The following is a 20,574-nucleotide window of genomic DNA, read 5'->3' on the forward strand; positions in this document are numbered from 1 at the left end:
GAGCGTCTCTGAATGCACAACACGTCAAACCTTGATGCAGATGGGCTACAACAGTAGAAGACCATACCGGGTGTCACTCCTGTCAGCTAAGAACAGGAAACTATTAATTAATTTAATTAATTTAGCCATTTAGCAGACGCTTTTAATCCAAAGCGACTTACAATTGTGAATTACAGGGACATTCCCCCTGGAGTAACTGAGGGCTAAGTGCCTTACTCAAGGGAACACTAGTAGTGGTGTGGTTTCAGGCGGGATTTGAACTCACAACCTTCTGATCACAAGTCCAACTCACTATCCACTAGACCACCACTACCCCAAATAACTAAGGTTACAGTTTGCACAGGTCCACTGAAATTGGACAATAGAAGATTGGAAAAAAAGATGCCTAGTCTGATGAGTCTCGATTTCTGTTGCGATATTCAGATGGTAGGGTCAGAATTTGGTGTAAATAACATGAAAGCAGCGATCCATTCTGCCTTGTATCAACGGTTCAGGTTGGTGGTGGTGGTGTGATGGTGTGGGGGATATTTTCTTGGCATACTTTGCTAATACTTAGCACCAATTGAGTCACAAAGCTCACATCATCTCAAACTGGTTTCTTTGAACATGACAATACATTCACTGTAATCAAATAGCCTCCACAGTCACCAGATCTCAATCCAATAGAGCACCTTTGGGATGTGGTGGAACAGGAGATTTGCATCACGGATGTGCAGCCGACAAATCTGCAGCTACTGCATGATGCTATAATGTCAATATGGACCAAAATCTGTTTGTTTGTTTCCAGCACTTTGTTGAATCTATGCCACAATTCCGCCACAATTATGCCACAATTCTATGCCACAATTCTATGCCACAATTCCGCCGCACTTTGCTCGGCTGCCCTCGAACAGGAGGTTCAGGACCATGTTCGCAAGGACAAACAGACTGAAGCTCAGCTTCTACCCCAGGGCCATTCAGGCCCTGAACACAGCAAAGACCTAGGTTCTGGGCCCTGGACAGTCTGGACGGATTGATGGTAGCTGCTGGATTGAAATCAGGTGTAGTGCTGAGGCACAAATGTGTACATTTCAAGCCTGCAAACTAAGACACTTTAAATGAATGTGCAATAACACTATGTGCAATATGACAACCCTAGGGTACATAAGGTTCAGAGAATAGGAAATGTTAGAATAGGTATAGCATAGCATAGAGTACAGCACAGTGTTTTATTTGTATAGTATAGTATAGTGGATAGTGTACATAGCCTTTATTTATGTAAACCAGCTCCTTTCCCATCTTGTTTTTTAGTTTTTTTTTCCTAGCACCAGGGGAGCCCCCCCCCCCTCCCAAATTTCGTTGTTTGGTACCTGTACTATATCAATGACAATAAAGACCATTCATTCAAATAATTAAGGCAGTTCTGAAGGCAAAAAGGGGTCCAACCTGGTACGAACAAGGTGTACCTAATGAAGTGGACGCGAACACTTTATTAGGAACAACTGTACACATGTCAACAGTCCTAGCTGTTGGAGGTGGTGTAATGGTGTGGGGAATGTTTATTTATCAATCATCGCTTGAATGCCACAGCGTATTTGAGTATTGTTGCTGACCATGTGCATCACTTCCTCGCCACAATGTACCCATCTTCTAATGGCTACTTCCAACATGATAATGCACCATGAAGCAAAAGTCGTCTCAAACTGTTTACGTGAACATGACAATGAGGTCTGTGTTCTTCAGTGGCCTTCCCAGTCACCGCTCTGAATCCAATGGAACACCTTTGGGATGTCATAGAATGGTAATCACAGGAATCACAGCTTGAAAGTGCACCTGAAAAATCAGCATGCATTGTGTGATGCAATCATGTCATCATGGACCAGAGTCTCAAAGGAATGTTTCCAATATCTTGTGGAATCAATGCAATGAAGAATTTATGCTGTTTTGAGAGCAAAGGGAAGCCCTACCCAGTATTAGTATAGTGCTCCTAAAAGTGTTCAGTGAGTGTATATTATGCTTTTCTCTGTGCTTATTAAGCACAAACCTAAAATAATATATTTCAGAACTATTGCCACTTTCATCATCTCCTCATACACAGAACATGGTTAGCCTTCATCCGATCCATCTGGTGATATCAATCCCCTCGTTAAAACACGGTAGGGTTTCAAACTATAGCACTGGGAACTCAGGATTGCACATATTTGTTACAGCCCAGCACAAACACACACTGGATTCAACTTATTAAGAGCTTAATAATTACAGTATTTGATGCACTATGTAGAATAAGGTGTGAACTGAGGGAATTAGCTAGGTGCTCTTTCAGTTTGTTATTGTCCTCTTTATCTCCCCTGGCACACATGCTCTGATGCTTAGGGAGAGACGCGACCATCCTGAACACATGCCTAATCAAAGAAGAGAACCTTTAAACAGGCGTCATTTATTAATTACAGAGTAAATTGCCTCTCCAAATGGCTCGATGATTAGTGTTAGTGCTGTCTCTCCAAGTTGCAAATTGCTTTGAAAGGGCTACATAAATCAATTGCTTTTCCGACCTCAATGATGAATGTATGGAAGTGAATGTATTTGAAAGCACGGCATAGATAGAGGGAGTGTACTGTATTAGTAATTATACTACAATTTACATGAATATTGTTGGTTTGTCCATGAACAATTGTATATAACATCATTATGCTGATACTGATGATACTGCTGTCTACTCCTTTGCCCCCTCAGTTCAGTAGGCCATTCTTGGCCTTCAGCATGGTTTTGGTTCTATACAAATATCACTTGTTGATATTAAGCTGATGCTGTTTTTTTCTAGATCCTTTAATATTGATTACATTGATCTGCATATTTGGAGCTTTAAGGGAGCCTGATTGTCCCTCATTATAAATACCTGGGTATCTGGGTTGATCATTAACTGTCCTTTAACATGCATGTGGAGAGAATGATCAATAATTGACTTCTACAGATATATTTTAACAGCTGCATAGCTGTTTTCTGCATAGTTGTCTAAGGTTAACTGAATACTTCCGTTATATTACATACTGAGGATTTCTTAAGTATACTTGTTAATTTTACCCACCCATTACGAAAATGTATATTTATATATATATTATATCTATAAAAAATATTGAAAAAGCCAACCTCAAATACAAAGACAGACTTGAACAGGCCTTCAACAACATGAACATTAAGTAGGCTTTGCAGAGGGTTAAAACACTGACAGGACATGCAATCAAACGCAGCACCTTGTTAGTCATTGACCCTACCTCCTTTTTCACCGGTAGCTAGGTGCAAACCTAACAAGGCCACTGGTCCTGATGGTATCCCAGGGCAGGTCTTAAAAATCTGTGCCATGAAACTCTTCCCTACGGCTCCCTGTTCCTGAAGTCCCTCCATACTGCCACAATCCCTGTCCTATGGAAAACATCCATCATCATACCCATACCAAAGCAACTATTCTCCTCTATACTGAACCACTACAGGCCCTTAGCACACACCCCCATCATTATGAAATCAATGGTGAAACAGTGGAACTGGTAGAGGCCATCAATTACCTCGGAATAACCGCGGACAATAAACTCAGTTTCAATCAACACACCACCGACATCCATACATGCTGTTAACAGGGTGTTAACTCTCTGTTCTCAACCAACACTTCCCACTACTCCCATCTGGCCACAGATTATTTTAGAAGGTTTGATGCTGTCCGTCAACTGTCAGTGTTAAGAAAACTTGCATTTTCAGTACATGTTAAACTGTTAAAAATGTTTGATGACCATCGATGACAACCATAAAGAAACATGGCATGATGGTGTTACCACATTCTACTGAGGAACATGGTTTTAACGTTGTCCCAAAGTTATTTTCCATCAACACTCTATAGTTGGCACAAGACAGTGAATCACCCTCCTTTTAAATATGTTTATACAACATTAGATTTTAGATATTGCTACACCATACCATTTTCCATCATGATCGATATACAATGATACAACCATTGATTTTCTGAAATGCCAATGAGGAGCATATATTTTAGCCATCATGCTCATCCAAACATAATCTTGGATTATCTCAGACATAATATTCCCCCCTTGCCTCCTGCTTTATAACAATTCAACAGATGCAGGCTGTCTCTTTTTGGCCAACTCTGATTACCTTCCTCACCACTGGTTTTAATGGCTCGCTGTGGGCAGTCCTCTTGTGTGCCAAGAATCTGAATCGCCATTTACAGAGGTACAGACACATAACCTGAATGTTGATAGAATGTTGATTGAAAATGTCACACAGATAATAGGTTTCTGCCATTGTAAAAGCTTCAACAAAGTACTGTAAAAAAACTCACTTTTTAAATGCATTTTTGTGAAAATTGCCCCAAAGCCATCTCAAACCTGGAATCTTGGGGTGCATGTTTTGGTTATAACCCCCACCCCTAACCTACCTCCTAGAAAAGCCTGATACGTAAATGCTCCCTTGTTTAGTCGGTAATCACTATGGTGTACAAGATGCAAGATATATACAACAGGTCTACAGTACATATTGTACTCTATAAGGGTTTCAACATTGCGTTGCCTTAGCACCAGAGCTAAGCATGAAGAGCCCTTATATAGACCTATCTCAGCAGGGACTGACCATAAACACACACTGGTACTCTGGTAGCTCTACTCAAAGAAACAACAAAAGCAGAGACAAAACAAGAAGAAAAATTGGACCAATCACAAATACTATAGGTGACCAGCCTGGAATTTAATTGAGAGAGAGAAAGACAAAGAGTGACAGAGATGGCTCCATACATGTAGAATAGCTCTGTTGGATAAAGAGAGAGAGAGAGAGAGAGAGAGAGAGAGAGAGAGAGAGAGAGAGAGAGAGAGAGAGAGAGAGAGAGAGAGAGAGAGAGAGAGAGGGGAAGAAAGTGGTCAGGTTATCGGTGTAAGAGTGCAGTGATGGTATGAACAGAATAACGTCAGTGATGGTATGACAGTCATTGTTCTGTTATTGTTGAACAAAGGATGAAAAGAGCCTGTGTGTTGTCATGGAGATACTACTGAAACCAAACTGACCTTATTTGTCGCTCAATGCTCAGCCTATTGACAGACCACAATATCAAAAACATCCAGCAGAAAGCTTTGAAAAATAATTGGGTCTGATGAAGACAGGGTACACACAACTCACTATTCCCAGTAGAGTGTACAGGAGGTGCAGACACTGTTGCTGAGGAACACTATGCCAACAGTGCTGTTCTGCATGTGAAGGGAGAAGAAGAGGAGTGTGAAAGACTTAAGTGACTGACCTGGGAGCTATAGTGGTGTGTGAACCTCGCCAAAATATGTAATGAGTGGGTTCTGCTTGAACGGTGTACCATTCAAAGCAGAGGTTACCAAAAGGCAGAAGGTAGGGCGACTTCCAGAGTTCTCTACCCTTTTAGGCTAATAATGAATCATTTGTATCCCAAAGGTAAAACATACAACTATTAAAAGGTGATAGATTATGAAAAGCACATTTATTTCCTGTCTTTTTACATTCGGTTGGTGCTGCAGATAGTATTTCACTGGATCACTGAAAACAAATGTGTCCTGAACATATCTAAGACTAAGAGCATTGGATTTGGATCAAAACACTCATTAAGCCATAAACCACAGCTGACTCTGGTAATGAACAATGCTGCTATAATTACACAATTCCAAAAACTAAAACAAATGCAAAACAATGTGCAGTGCTATATAGAGCTATGGCTGAATGGAACGTCCTACCAGGACATATCTAAAAAAACACAGAATAAAATCAGTTTTAAAAAAGAGGTGAAGCAATGCATCATACGCGTTTATTTAATTTATCTTTGTGTGTGGATGATTCTTCTTGGAAGAATGTAAAATGAATGTAAGAATGTAAATGTAAATGTTCTTGGTTATGTGTTTTTGTGATGCTCACCAAAAGCTGAGGCCGTGAGCATTGCTGTCTTTTATTTATTTATTTCATTTTTATTTATTTTTGTCATTTATTGTTATGTATGTTGATGCTTTTTTCTCCTTTGTTATATGTTTTGTGATGTTATGTACTGTATGCATGTTGATGTTATTCTTCTTTGCTATGTGTTTTTGTGATGATTTCTTGTATATGTTTTGTGTGGACCTCAGGAGCTGATGGTTTGCATAAACTAATGGGGATCCTAATAACTTCAAATCAAATCAAATAGTATACAGATTTGTGGCAGGCAAATACATCATGAATATGTACTCTTTAGGCCTATCTGCATATATCCATAATTGGTGTGACAACCATCTCATCAAGCACAAAATCATGATGGTCACGGCTGTCAAAACGAATGGATATGAGAAGCATTAGAATTGTGTGCACAATATTACAAAAGTCGGTTCCCCTAACACAAAATACCCAACACAGGACACTTCTAAAATCAAATCAAATCAAATTGTATTTGTATAGCGCATTTCTTACAAGATGCAACTCAATGCGCTTCACACAATGAAAATGTTCAGTCAATCAGTCAATCAATCAATCAATACTGACAGAGCCGCGAGCAGGCAAAAGTAAAAACCTGTATACTATGTAGCCAGGAAAAATTCCCTTGCAGCCCTCTACCAATAGAGCGACTACTAGCCAGTTTGCTTACCAGTACCCAGCGGTCCCCAAGGGGAGGCCAAGGACCACCGGCACAAAGCAAGCAAGCAAGGGCAAAAACCTGTACACCATGTATCCAGGAAAAATTCCTTGCATATTATCGGCGTACACACTGTCCATAAATTTAGTGTTATATTTGCATCGTTCTCTACACAAGCTTTGGTGTAGCAATCTAACTTAATGTTTGTGTCTAAAAACATGTTCCTGTTTTCTTTTCATGGTTTATTCCATGTGACATGAACATTTCTTTGACAAAGGTGCACATGATCACCATGGTCACAAGAGGAAATCCATAGGGAACTTTGGAAGAATAAGACCCTAATGGCTAATATGGGATGGCCAAAAAGGTTTTTAAAAAAAGGAAAAATAAAAAAAATATCCAGATGATTGAAATGGCTGATGAACACCCTACCTGAGAGCCTGAGATTGTCCAAAACTCTGAAAATATTTAAGCGAGACCTCAAAACCTACTTTAAGCGAGACCTCAAAACCTACGTGGTGGGGCGGGTCGGGTGTGTGGGGCCGGCTGGGGTCCCCCGGGGGGGGGGGTCTGGGGGCCGCTGCTGTGCACTGGTAGGCAAACTGGTAGTAGTCGCTCTATGAGCAGAGGGCTGCAAGGGAATTTTCCTGGATGCACAGTGTACAGGTTTTTACCTTTGCCTGCTTGCGTGTTCTGTCATCATGTGAAGTGCATTGAATCACATCTCGTGAGAAATGGGCTATACAAATACAACTTGATTTGATTTGATTTGATACAGAGTGCATACTCTTACTACTCACACAAAACATACTTTATATTCAGACTAGTTTACCAAAGTAGTAGGCAGCCTTAGCTCTCTAGACTAGTGAGAGTAGTGAGAGTAGTATTAACATGTGGATGGCTAGTAGGCTTTGTATAATAATAATAATAATAATAATAATAATAATAATAATAATATCCTTCTGATGTTGTAGAGAAATCTAAGAATCTCAGAGCTGTGAGAATAATTATCTTTGCACCAATATACTGTCCATGCACATTACTGTTTCACCTCAATATAACTCGATTCGATCAGCCCCAACACATATTGACATGTCTTGGGAAGACCGTCTGTGATTGTGGCTGTGCATGACACCATGCTGCAAACATGCAGATAATGTGTATTGGTTGAATCAAGCCCCAAACCAGGATTGGAACATTGAGTGAATTAGCAATCCATTGTTTACAACAGAAACCTCCCCTTGTCCCCTTCCCTCTACACCTCTAAACCTGTCCTAATGTGTGTGTGGTCTGTTTGAGCAGTTCTACATAGGCTCATGGGGGCTCACAATGCCCTAATTGTGATGTGCCCGGCCTCGAATCACATAAGTCTTATAATTTTAGAAAGGTGGTTCTATTTTATGCAACTGATGATGCGACTGATGAGCATAAATTGGCTAGCACTATGACTGCAGAGGTGATTTATATACACAAACGCTGGTTTCTAGTCTGATAACTTGTGTCCCTCTTGGTTACAAGAGGTCCATCTTGGTAGTAATAGTATGTTGTGTTGGATATAAGGATACCTGGGGAGGTAATTAGCTACTTACCAGGATCAGGGGCAAGTTCCAAAGAGACTCTGCAGTCGGACATCCCAAATGGAGGATGGTTGTTTACAGGGTGACAAATCGTGAGCTTAGAATTATAAGGTTCTATCTCTGTTTAGGATAGTTCAGAGATATTGAGCGTCAAAGTTTTTTCATTCCATTATGTTTTGTGAGATGGAACCTTTGTATTTTATGAATTACTAACTCAAAAATGTCAACATTTTAAAAATAACACCACACAGGCATGAATAAACACCTAATGGATCAGATTACCGGTATGTAAAAAACTAAATTTTGACAATAGAAAATAGAACCGTATAATTCTAACGACACGAAATAATGAAACAAATAATAATGAAAAAATAAATAGCCGCAACACAAATACGCTTTTTCACTTTGGCTAAGTGAAAGCAATTTGAAATGTCCACCTAGCCAACTAAATATTGCCCTTTGAGATCAGTCAGGGAGGCCTCTCGACAAGGTCAGAGTGAAAGGAGGAAGGTATAGAATTGGATTGGAATGTGGCCAAACTGCAGAACTAAGCTGAGATATGGATTTGAGCTCCCTGCTTCCTGTGATGGAGCCACAGCACAGTTTTAGTGCTCATGTAACGATGACATCATGAAAGGATGACAGGCCATTCATCTCTGTGAGCCGTGAGGGGAGAGACACAACGACCTCAGCTACTGTATATCAGGATGTTTAATAACATCCCATTAATTATGGTGTGCTCCGTGATCCTTAGGGCTTGTAGGACATGTATTTGCTTGTAGGACAAGTATTTGAGAACGAGCCCAGAAATAAAACTGTGATAAAGAGGAGGGCCATAAGTTCAGATGCATCTGTTGCACCCCTTTTGGCTGAGTTCCTTATTATATGTTCTACTGAAAGTCATTAGAACCACTCAAAGTCACCCCAAAGAGTATTGCCATTTTGGGATCTGATAATGGTGTTTCTGTAAAGTTTGATCAGCAGGACGTGATCACTTTGAGTGTGTCCAAAATGACTTGCTAAGGCTTTTTTAGAGTATGTACAGTAGCTACTTGCTCAGTTTGCTTCCTCTATATCGCAGAGTTGAGCTAGGAGGCTGTTGGACATTACTAAAAAACAAGATACACAAACAATTACCTGGATTGATCAACAACATGGGAGATGTATTGTATCTAAAACGTGACATAGTGAATCATGGTGCCTGGGTGGCGTAGCTTACTAAGTGCCATGTAATTGCAAGGTCCCTGGTTTGATTCTGGCCAGCCTATCCTGCATGTCATCCCTCTTTTCTCTCACCCATCCTTCCTGTCAATTACTGACTCTATCCCCAAAAAACTGAAATGCAAAACATATTTAAAAAAATAAAACCATACCTTTGACATGCCAGGGATAGTTCATTTCTACATAAAGATTTGTCAAATGTTTTCAGATCTAATGTGGTTTTATGTTGAGATGAGTCCACTTCTCTGATCATGACACATGAATGGGAAAGATAGGCACAACCTACAGCATCAAATTAGGCTGAGTCTATCTTTCCCATTTCCAAGCTTTATAATTATTTGTACTCACAATGACCAGTTTTCTGTTACTATTTCTATCTAATCATGACCTTGTACTGGCCCATGACAGATTTCTCTGGTAAATTATGTTACACAAGAAAATAAATCAAATGGGCAAGTTTCCATATTTCACTGACAACAAAGCACTATATCCACTCTGGTGCCTTCATACATTTCAATCTGTGTGTGCTTCCATTTTAGGAATAGGCTTATGGTGCAGAAGCAGAGGATACAGTATGTCAATCGTCCTCAAAGCTTGCATGTGTCCCCAAAGCTTATTCTGTGGTCTAAAGAAATCTTATCTGTTAATTCCTACAAAACCTTCCATGCGCCTCGCTCGCTTCGGTCTCTAAAAGGTTCTCTAAACATTACCACAGCAAATTTCCCCAGTTTTCCCAAACACATTACATTCACACATCACATTCACACTCTTCCCGGGCACAGGCGTTTTGTCTCAAGAGACCTGTCCCAAGAATGTTTTCTCCCAGAATGTTGTCGCCCCAATGGTTCCTGAATGGTCGGGTGGGTACAATTGTTTGGTTTTAAACAAATGCAGAAAGAGGCAATAAAGAATGCCACTCTGTATCCAGGTATGGCATCTAAAACAAGCAAGGGGTAAATAGATACAAGTCAACTTTACACTCACCACATTAGAGTGCCAAGCGTTTTATGTGGTATCTACCTGTTTTCACAGATTATTTGTTTAATTACATTATCTGTTTTCTATTGTTGGTAAATATGTAAATACGTAAATACATTTGATTTAATTTAAAAAAGATTAACTGTAGATTAACTGTAGATTATTAATTATTAATCTCTGAGTATTGGAGAAGGGGTAGGATTAAATAAGCTTATGCTTCTTCCTACTCCTTTTCGGACATGTTAAGTAAATAGTGTTTTTTGTTTTGTTTTGTTTTTTCTTGTTTTTGTTTTTGTTTTTTGTTGTTATAACTATTTCTTTTTTCACATGTTCGAAATAAAGCTTTCATTCATTCATTCATTGAGGTGTGAGGCCGATACGTTTGTGGATAGACTAAACTAATAGATACAAGTCAACTTGAGTGCCACAAAGAGTGTCAAGCGTTTTATGTGGTTTCTACCTAGCAACAACACTCTGATTGGCTACAGGGTTAGGGGTGGTATTGAACACAGGCCCGAGGACGGAATGAAGACTAGAGTGTCCAGTGTTTTATGTGGTATCTACCTAGCAACAACACTTTGATTGGCTACAAAATGAAGTGTCATAATTGATGCATTTCTGGTGAATAAAGTCACCCTTGGCAGTCTAGGAGTGGGTGACTTTATTCACCTCTGTGATAAATTAATCACTCACTCATTCACAGGTGTCAGGTAACAGGGACTTTATTCATCAGGTGTTGATGTTTGATATGCAGTGATGATAAAACCACCACAGAAACAGACCATTAGACAAACGTATAATATCACATAGAGAAGATCTATCTCTCTCATATTACCATCACAGTCACCCTTATTAAACAGTTTTTAAGCATATTCGATTCCCTTTGCAAGCCATTAAATCAATAACATTATTATCAAACGTACATTCTGTTAAATGTAATTACGTCGCACACATGCAGAGACTGAAGGACAACTTATGTTTTTGTTTTAATAAGCCAGACAGCCAGTCTGCTACCTCACCATCACGTTCTAAAGCTCTGGGACCTGGACTACACTGATTATTAATGTGATCAATGAATCTGATCAATCCAAGTGAATTTAATCGTCTGAACATCCTCAATTTCACTGTGTACACACCCAGTATTCATTACACTCAAAATCCCCCAAATAGTTAAACATTACAATGATAACTAGCTAATAATGAAAATACAGTATGTTGAGAGCATCTGATTCATAATAATGTGAACACCCTGAGAAGTCAAACAGTCTCATGTACATAGAGTCATATTATCTTCTTATGAGACTGGAGAGGCTGGGCTATATCTGACATTGCTGCTGCATATTCACCATCTCTAGCAGATACACTGAGAGCACAAACTATGATAACAAACGATAACCAGATCAGAAATTACTCCTTCTTGGTCAGAGTTGAAGGTTAAAAATCAGTCAGTGTGATTGACAGGAGAGATGATCAGAGGGGCAGAGTGTTTACCACCATCAGTAATACCAGGGTAGAAGTATGGATAGAGTTTCTCAGTGAAGGTGCAGCCAGTGAAAGAGTAGATCAGAGACCTGGCCTCCACATCATAAAAGGAGACCTGGCCCTCCTCATAATCCACAAACACCCCCACCTTCTGGGGCGTCTCTCTCAGGGACAGGGGGACAGGAGGGATAGCATTAGCCTGGTACTCATTTCCATTCCTCAACCAGACAGTCCAGTATCCATCCTCAGGGCTCAGTGTGATCGCCCCCTTCCTGTTGATGGACTCTCTGGCCACTCCTACATCCCAGCCAGTCTTCTCCTTCACCTCCACTTCATAGTAAAACCTCCCTGAGGAGAAACCCTCCTTTCCTAAAACACCGGCAGACTGGGAAAACCTCTCTGCGTTATCAGGGAGATTCTTACTTGTGTATCCAAGTCTAACTTGTTTCCCATCCTCAGACAGAATGAGATAGGGATGTGCTGTATCAGGGTCCAGAGTCACGTCCACTGCATACTGCTGGCTTCTCTTCAGCTTGACTTCAGACTTCAGCTTCTCCATCTCTGTATTCAGCATCTCCTCCAGCTCAGACAGAACTCTCCTCACAGACTCGACATTCAGATCACTGTGGACGCTGACCTCAGACCAGTCCTTGGTGTGTGGAGGGGTGGACAGGGAAGGGAAGCTCTGGAGGAGGTGGAGGTGGTCCTCAGTGTGTGAGAGCTGCTCCAGCTCAGTGCTTCTCCTCTGTAGCTCAGTGATTTCCTGCTCCAGCTCTTTAATCAGCCCTTCAGCCCGCCTCTCTGCTGCTTTCTGCTTCTCCTCGATCACGTCAAGGAGCTCAGCCTGGCTTCTCTTCATTGAGTCCACCAGAGCAGTGAAGACCTGTACGCTGTCTGATTTCTCTCTCTGTGCATCTTTCTTACTGAGATCTACAGAGTGTTTGATCTCTGAAACCTTCTGCAGTCGCTCCTGGACCATCTGCTGAACATCTGCCTCTGTCTTCCCCAGCTGAGCCTTCCTGTCTCCATACTCCTCCTCTATGGGGACGGTGTCATGGGTCTTGTGGTCTGTTTTCATGCACAGCAAACACACACACATTTCATCACTCCTACAGAACAGCTCCAGGAGTCTGTCGTGCTTCTTACACATCCTGTCTTCCAGGTTCTCCACAGGGTTGATCAGCTTGTGTCTCTTTAAGGCTGCGACTCTCTGATGAGGCTCCAGGTGAGTCTCACAGTAAGAGGTCAGACACACCAGGCAGGACTTCAGAGCCTTGAGCTTCGTCCCAGTGCAGATGTCACAAGACACTTCTCTAGGTTTGACAGGCGTGTCTGGGGCTGGGCTGCTGGTTGCCTTCACTTCAACTGACTTCCTAAACTGAGCGGCCATCTCAGAGATGAAAGTATTGACAAAGAGATCTGGTCTCTTATCAAATGCTTTTTTACACATTGGACACTGACACAGGTCTTTGCTGTCCCAGTACTTTCTGATACAGGCCATGCAGAAGTTGTGTCCACATTGAATAGAGACAGGGTCAGTGAACACATCCAGACAGACAGAACACAGGAACTGCTCCTCAGACAGGAGACTGCTGGAGGAAGCCATATCTAGAGAGACCAGAGGTGACACCATAAAGCATTTCCTGGAATCAATCAGATCTCGATAGTTTCAGCTATGGAGCTGTCAAGACTGTCTTATGGGATAATATCTCTCTCTCTCTCTCTCTCTCTCTCTCTCTCTCTCTCTCTCTCTCTCTCTCTATATATATATATATATATATATATATATATATATATAATGATAACATTATTCTACATCACATAGGAAATAGTCCTTCAACCGAATCAATATGTTTTACATACTGAACCGTCTATAAAAAGAGTCTGAACACAATAGTTTATCTTGACTTGTCATTGTAAGTGTCTCAACTCACCTGTCTGTGATTCTGTGAGAGTGTGGATGCTGTCTCTGTCCTTTCTACTGTATGTGTGATAGGTGTCTTTGTCCTTTCTACTGTATGTGTGATAGATGCCTGTTTGGGGACGATATCTAACAAGTTTGAGAGAGTCTGCCCTTGTCCACGATACACTTTATGTCTCTACACAGTTTAGTTTCATTTCAGCAAACTGACGTTGAGATGCTCCTCCCCTCCCAGTACAGCTCTCCTCCCTGGAACAGAGTTAACCCTTTACAGGCTGGTCTGTTTCGATGCTACCAAAATGATGCTACCAAGATGATGCTACCAAAATGATGCTACCAAGATGATGCTACCAAAATGCACCTACTGGTGTGTTGTTTGTGAGCTTTCCATCCAGAACTAGACGAGACTAGGAAACAAAAAAAAACAGGTCAGAAAACAACACACATACTGTATCAAACCTCTCTGGAAAGAGGGGCGCAAAAGTCTCCACATGCATGATTAGGTTATAATTTAAGTGTATTTGGGTGTTGGACCTTAATGATTTTGTGGTTTAATAACGTAAGTAAATAATTATGTTGGGTATTTTTATGGCTCAAAGATTCTAGGAAAGAGTGAAGAAGACTAGTAGGGCTTAGACAGAAGAGCTAAGTGACAGAAACAGCTATACGGTCTCATAACTGCTTATAAATCATCCCTTTAAAGTTCTGAGTATATCATTAGTCAACATTTTAATTAGACCTCTTTTAATATGACCATAATAATGCAGATAATTTTCTACTGGACTGTAATTACAGACAATAATATTTGCAATATGGATGTTAATTCTAATGTCGTACAATACAAAATAGAAGTTACAAATTAGATGGAACTTCTACTTTCATGCATGTTTCTCTGCAATGTCAGCGATGTCACAAAAATGCTACATAATGCCGATGTCAACACCATTTTTAAAAATGCCAGAAAAATGATTAAATTATGCATTTATTTGTAATTGTGCCTTTCCCCCGAGGCATGGAGGCCTATACTCTGTACTATAATTAACCTTCTTGATGTAATTGTGAAGTCTTACAAATATCAATTACAATTTTTTCAACATGTAATTATTTCCTTTCAGTGGAGCAGGTGAACACGTGGTTTGGGAGGCTGTTATGTTGTCCTCTTGGTGCTGGGGGTGGCACTACCAGAGATAAAACAAGTTGAAAATGTCTCAGGGCCTCATTGAGTACTCATAATGAATGAATGGACTTTATTGTCATTGCTACAGTACAGGTACCAAACAACGAAATTTAGGAGGGGTGGCTCCCCTGGTGTTAGGAAAAGGGGAAAAAAAACACTTTTTAAAAAAAATCGCAAGAAGGGAAGGAGCTGGTTTACATAATAAAGGCTATGTACACAATCCACTGTACTAAACTGTACAGATAGACGACTAGGGTTGTCATATTGCACAATAGTATTGTTTCACGTTATTTAAAGTGTCACAGTTTGCAGGCTTAAAAAGGTTGGTCAGAATCCACTCTAGATATTAGAGTAGTTTGGCCAAGTCAAATCCTGTAATTTCTTGGTTCAATGGTCAATGGGAGTGAAAAAACGTTCCTAGTCAAGAGTGTATTGCATTATTCATAATGACATATTATCTTGGGATAAATATGAAATCTCATTAGAAAGCCATAAGTCATGGCCATGAGTTTTGTCTTTGTGGGTCACATGTGATCACACCAGCGAGATTTCCTATGAGCTAATGTATTCCACAGACTCATTATTTTATACCCAGACTTTTATCCTAGCAGTCCTACATAACGATTGATCTGATATGAAAAAGTAGAAAGTAGCCACATGCAGCTAATGAAATGGAAAATAAAATCACCATACAGTTTGACCTCAATCAGGCACGGCACATACTGCACACAACAGTGTTCAGAGAGGGAGAGAAGATTGGACAACCTCATCATAAATTCTGTTAAAATGAGGTGTAGGAAGCATACCTGCCATAATTAAATATTAAAATTCAAATTATATAGTATTTTCATGATTGAGTACTCATAATGTCTGCCAAATTGAAAAAGATCAGTCTGATCTGTTAATCACTTTTAATTGTCATAGTACTATTCGGTACAAGACCCCCATGAGGTCCTTCTAATCACCCAAACAACCCCAAACAACTACAAACAGATAACCAAAAGTACCCTAACAACTACAGACAGGTACCCACAAGTACATAAAACACACCGGTTGATTTCTCATGTTTGCAGTTAATTTCTTTGTGATGATCGCATGATTTGTGACAAAAAGAAAATTAATACTCAATATACAATTGGCAATAATTTTCGATACTCAGTAGACAAAATAGTGTCAAAATGTAAAAGCTAGAAGTGTCAAAATGTAAAAGCTCAATAAAATTGGATAAACCAATGCCTCATTTTGCTATTTAATTTCATCATTGTCATGCATTCCCTTCCAAAGTGAAAGTTGTATTGCAATCCCATTTGGATTTTGAATTTCGTCCTCATCATGGTGTGCACCTGTCAATCACAAACTATGGGTGGGGTTTGTAGTATCTATTTTTAGCTTAAAATGTCCATTGAACTGTGGCCTGGGGTTGTCCAGTGGTCTAGCACCGCGGGCTATAGTGTGTACATATGCCTATGTTGGCATGGGTTTCAATCTGGCCCATGCCCTGCTGACATGCCCTTTTCTCCTGAATTAAAGTATTCCTGTCTATCTTCACAATATCTTCACAATCTCTATCCAATAAAATGAAAAATATGAGTGGGACTGCCCCACTCAGAAAAAAATTACCTTTAAATTACCATGGTGCCACAAACAATCCATACACATCTGGTAAAATGAATTCCAAACACAATATTGATAAATCCTTTGCCACTTTGAATTTAAGATTTCATTATGGCAGGTATGCTTCCATATAGGAAGTACTGCATATGCAAGATCAAAACAGTATTCAGTAATTATTCAAACTCCTCAATAAGTTATTACCAAACTCCTCAACAAAGTTACAACCAACCAGCTGACAAACAGACAGACTACACTATGTGCTTACAGAAGTTCAAGCTTTTAATTTCAGATATAAAAGCCCTTTAATTTCAGTAATAAAAGCTTGAATCACAATTATTTATTCTAAACATTAGACAGATATAGACATTAACAAACAACAAAAAAGTCTAAATAGACTGGACACACCAAACTCAAGGAGTGACTTGCTAAAGTAGCTGGTAGATTAGACGTGCCTAGTTTTTTTTAATCTTATTGATATCATCTCAGGCATCACATTTCATGTGCAATCTCTGCTCAGGTATTAAAGTAGACCTGACTTTTCGTTTCACATACACAACTGATTCTCATGTGCGGCAGGCTGGATAGCAAATGATTCTCATGTGCAGGGATGAAGCGGACTGACTGCTACCGCTGGACTGCGGTGGGCAAGTGAGACTGGAGTCTATTGAGTACTGGGTAGGAAACCCTGTTCTTTTGACGGTGGGGAGCCATTGCGTGGACGATGATGAGTTGGAGTGGCGGACACTGACTCGTTGCTACTAGAGACTGCTATTCTGCCATCATGTCATCGTGATTATTATCGGCACATCTATTATATTTACTTAACAGGTTGTTTTGTTACACTATCATGCCTTATTTATGAGTGCCTTCCAATTGCATGTGTTGTTCATATTCATTTTACTCTTACATGTGAAATAGATTTGCATGAACTACTGGTTTTGCTGTGCATGTTATGTCGTGATTCCAATTGCCAATTCCCCCCCCGCCCCCCCCCCCCCCCCCCCAGATTGGAGATAAAAAGGAAATGGACGCTTACCTTGTTGCGATCCGACCAGGGGAGAACTCAACCAACAGACGGGCTGCCTTGTTGCTGGACACGACCCTATGGGGAGCCCTCGACTGACGTCGCTGGACGTGGTTCAACCAGAAAGCTCAAGACCAACGTCACCATGTCCACCATGTTCTGGACGCCATTCTGACTGGGAACCTCTAGACTGAAGGACGTCAACTCCTTGTTGGTGCTCTTCAAACATTTCTCTCACTATGGCCTAGAGAGACCTGCCTGACGCAGCAGAGAAACTACCCTGAGATCTACAGCCAGCCTACCCAGCCCTGAGTTAAGGACAGCCGGCACAACCAGCCGGTGACTACAGAATTACACTACCAACAAAGAAACTCATACAATGCACCCTATAGCACTACTAAAGGAAAGTGCTTTTTTCTTAACATGTGAGTATGACTCCAGTTGTTGATGAGTATATGCCCTTACCATTAGTTTTTTTCCCCCCATGACTGCAGCCGTGAGGGATACACCCGACGCAGTGGGGAAGCTACACCAAGATCTACAGCCCAGCAGTCCGACACAGAGTTGTTGTGTTTGTTGAGGGATCCATCATCATATACTGTATATAGCTACATTTAGGCCGGCACACAAACTACTGTTTTTTAAGTATAGACTGAGTTTGGGCTGGAGCTAAAGAATCGCTGCACTCTTGGATGTACTATAACTATCATAATATGGGCTTCACTCATTGTGTTGTGTTGCACGCTCAACCCCATAGTAGTTTCGCTACAAGTCTAAGTTGCACCAGGAAATGTATTAACTAGGATATGTATACATTAACTACAGAGTTGGGAAATGTGTAGATTTCCTGTTTTCACACATTTAACGTAATTATATACGTTCCAGTTATAATATACAGGTTTGCAACTTGTGTGTCAACACCAGGCTAACACATGGTTTGAGAGGCTGTTATGTTGTCCTCTTGGTGCTGGGGGTGGAGCTACCCCAGATAAAACAAGTTGAGAATGTCTCAGGGCCTTAGCTATACCAACATTTATTATAGTTCTGTAGTTATTGTAAGTGTATTTTAAAGATATTTAAATGGATGTGGATGTTAAAATGATCACAGTTCCATATGGTTTAGACTAACAGTACTGTTATATACTGTAGGCACTTGAGACATCTCAGTCAGGATATGAGATGGTCATATACTTAACAGCCAGTCTCAATTAACAAGAAATATAGAGTTGTGATATATGAGAAATCTCAACTTTTTAAAAGAACTGGTTAAAATTGTACATAATTGCCTCTGTATCAATGTAGTTGAATATTATATTTGCTATTCAAATCCTACTTCCTAATCACATTATCCAATAGTCACACACACGCACACACACACACACACACACACACACACACACACACACACACACACACACACACACATGCACACGCACACACACACACACACACACACACACACACACACACACACACACACACACACACACACACACAGTGTGATGCTAGAGCACAGTGCTGGCGGTGTCGAAGTCCCTGCTGATCTGGGATGTGCTGGGCAGGGACTTGAGGTACTCCATATGCCTCCTAGCGTCTTCCTGATTGTGCCTGACATAGTAAATGACATACGCTATCACCATGGTGAACCAGCCGAACATGGTCACAAACATTGCAACATCTGTGGTCTTGTGATGGAAGTTACAAAAGTTGATCCCCGAGTCTAGCACCTGGATGACAGGCCTGCCTGCATACTCCTCCTGCACCGAGGTGTGGCAAGTGACCTCATTGACAGTTTCTGGGTCCAGCCTCAGCTCCCTAAGCATCTCCTGCAGGGAACACTCACAGTGCCAGGGATTGTTGGATAGGCGAATTCGTGCACCCAGCTTGGCAAAGGCGTCCTTGGGAACGCTGCGGAGTTGGTTGTTAGACAGGTCCAGGGCCCGGAGGGCCTCCGAGACCCCCTGGAAGGCTCCTGCGTTTATGCTCTCAATGGCGTTCCAAGAGAGGTCCAGCTCCTTGAGGCGACGGAGGTCTTTGAATGCCTGGTTGGGGATGTGGGTGATCCGGTTGTAGGAGAGGAGTAGGGTGACAGTGTCCTCAGGTAAATCTGACGGGATGTTTTCCAGGTTCCGGGAGACACACTGCACCACTATGCCTTTCCTCTCAGAGCAGTGGCAGCTCTTGGGGCAACCTGCTGCCAAGACGACCATTACAGCCACTACGAGACACAACGTCCTCACAAAGGAGAAGTTTAAACAGGAAGCAGAGACCAGGGCTTGCCCGTCTGTGTGAGAGGCCCCCATTAGCTTGGGAATAAGCAGACTTGATTATCCCTGCACTTGCAGAGCAGTTTTCATTGTTCCTCTGGATAACAAAGTTACACATGTACACATTGCTTTGACCTTAACCAATGTCATCTTAAAAATCTGTTTATTTCATATCATCCATTGGTGCCCACTTACGGTAAGTGACCGCATTGAGTTTGACCAAAAATAATTAGGAAGTGTAATCCAAGCAGAAGGAAAGGGATGGGGAAAGGCATATGGAACCAGTCATTTAGATCTAGAGATGAGGATGTAGTCAAGCAGGGCACCTGAAATAGAGGGAGCTATGGATAAGGAGAGAGAGACAGACAGGTAAAAAAAAAAAAAAAAAAAATCTATTAATGCATTATTTTGTAATGAAACAATGATACAAAGGTTAGTTATTATTATTATTATTATTATTATTAATAATAATAATAATAATCTTTGTTTATATAGCACCTTTTATACATAAGAATGCAGCTCAAAGTGCTGTACAATATAGCGCAAAAGAACAGACTAAAAACAAAAACAATTACTTTACTTTTACTTTACTTTATTTGTGGGCTATATCACTTATCAAGACAGCAGGAAGTGGTGTTTCACAGTACATTTGGTAGTATACAGCATAAGACAGCAAGTAAACAGCCAACAAATGAAATATAATTCATAAAATATA

At 40.7% G+C, this 20,574-nt stretch overlaps 2 protein-coding genes across 2 annotated transcripts; both read right to left on the reverse strand.

Moving 5' to 3' along the window:
- Nucleotides 1-11,815: 11,815 nt before the first annotated feature.
- Nucleotides 11,816-13,462, reverse strand: LOC308152346 (E3 ubiquitin-protein ligase TRIM21-like; the record flags this gene model as incomplete). The annotated part of the gene is made up of 1 exon (XM_080525309.1): nt 11,816-13,462. The coding sequence occupies one exon, from the start codon at nt 13,460-13,462 to the stop codon at nt 11,816-11,818; it is 1,647 nt and encodes a 548-aa protein (XP_080381435.1).
- Nucleotides 13,463-19,097: 5,635 nt separating this feature from the next.
- Nucleotides 19,098-19,895, reverse strand: lrrc3 (leucine rich repeat containing 3; the record flags this gene model as incomplete). Its single annotated transcript, XM_080527281.1, has 1 exon — nt 19,098-19,895. The coding sequence occupies one exon, from the start codon at nt 19,893-19,895 to the stop codon at nt 19,098-19,100; it is 798 nt and encodes a 265-aa protein (XP_080383407.1).
- Between the last annotated feature and the right edge of the window lie 679 nt (nt 19,896-20,574).

This window comes from Nansenia antarctica (genome assembly GCF_963989245.1).
Source record: "Nansenia antarctica genome assembly, chromosome: 3".
In the NCBI taxonomy this organism is placed as follows: Eukaryota; Metazoa; Chordata; class Actinopteri; order Argentiniformes; family Microstomatidae; genus Nansenia; species Nansenia antarctica.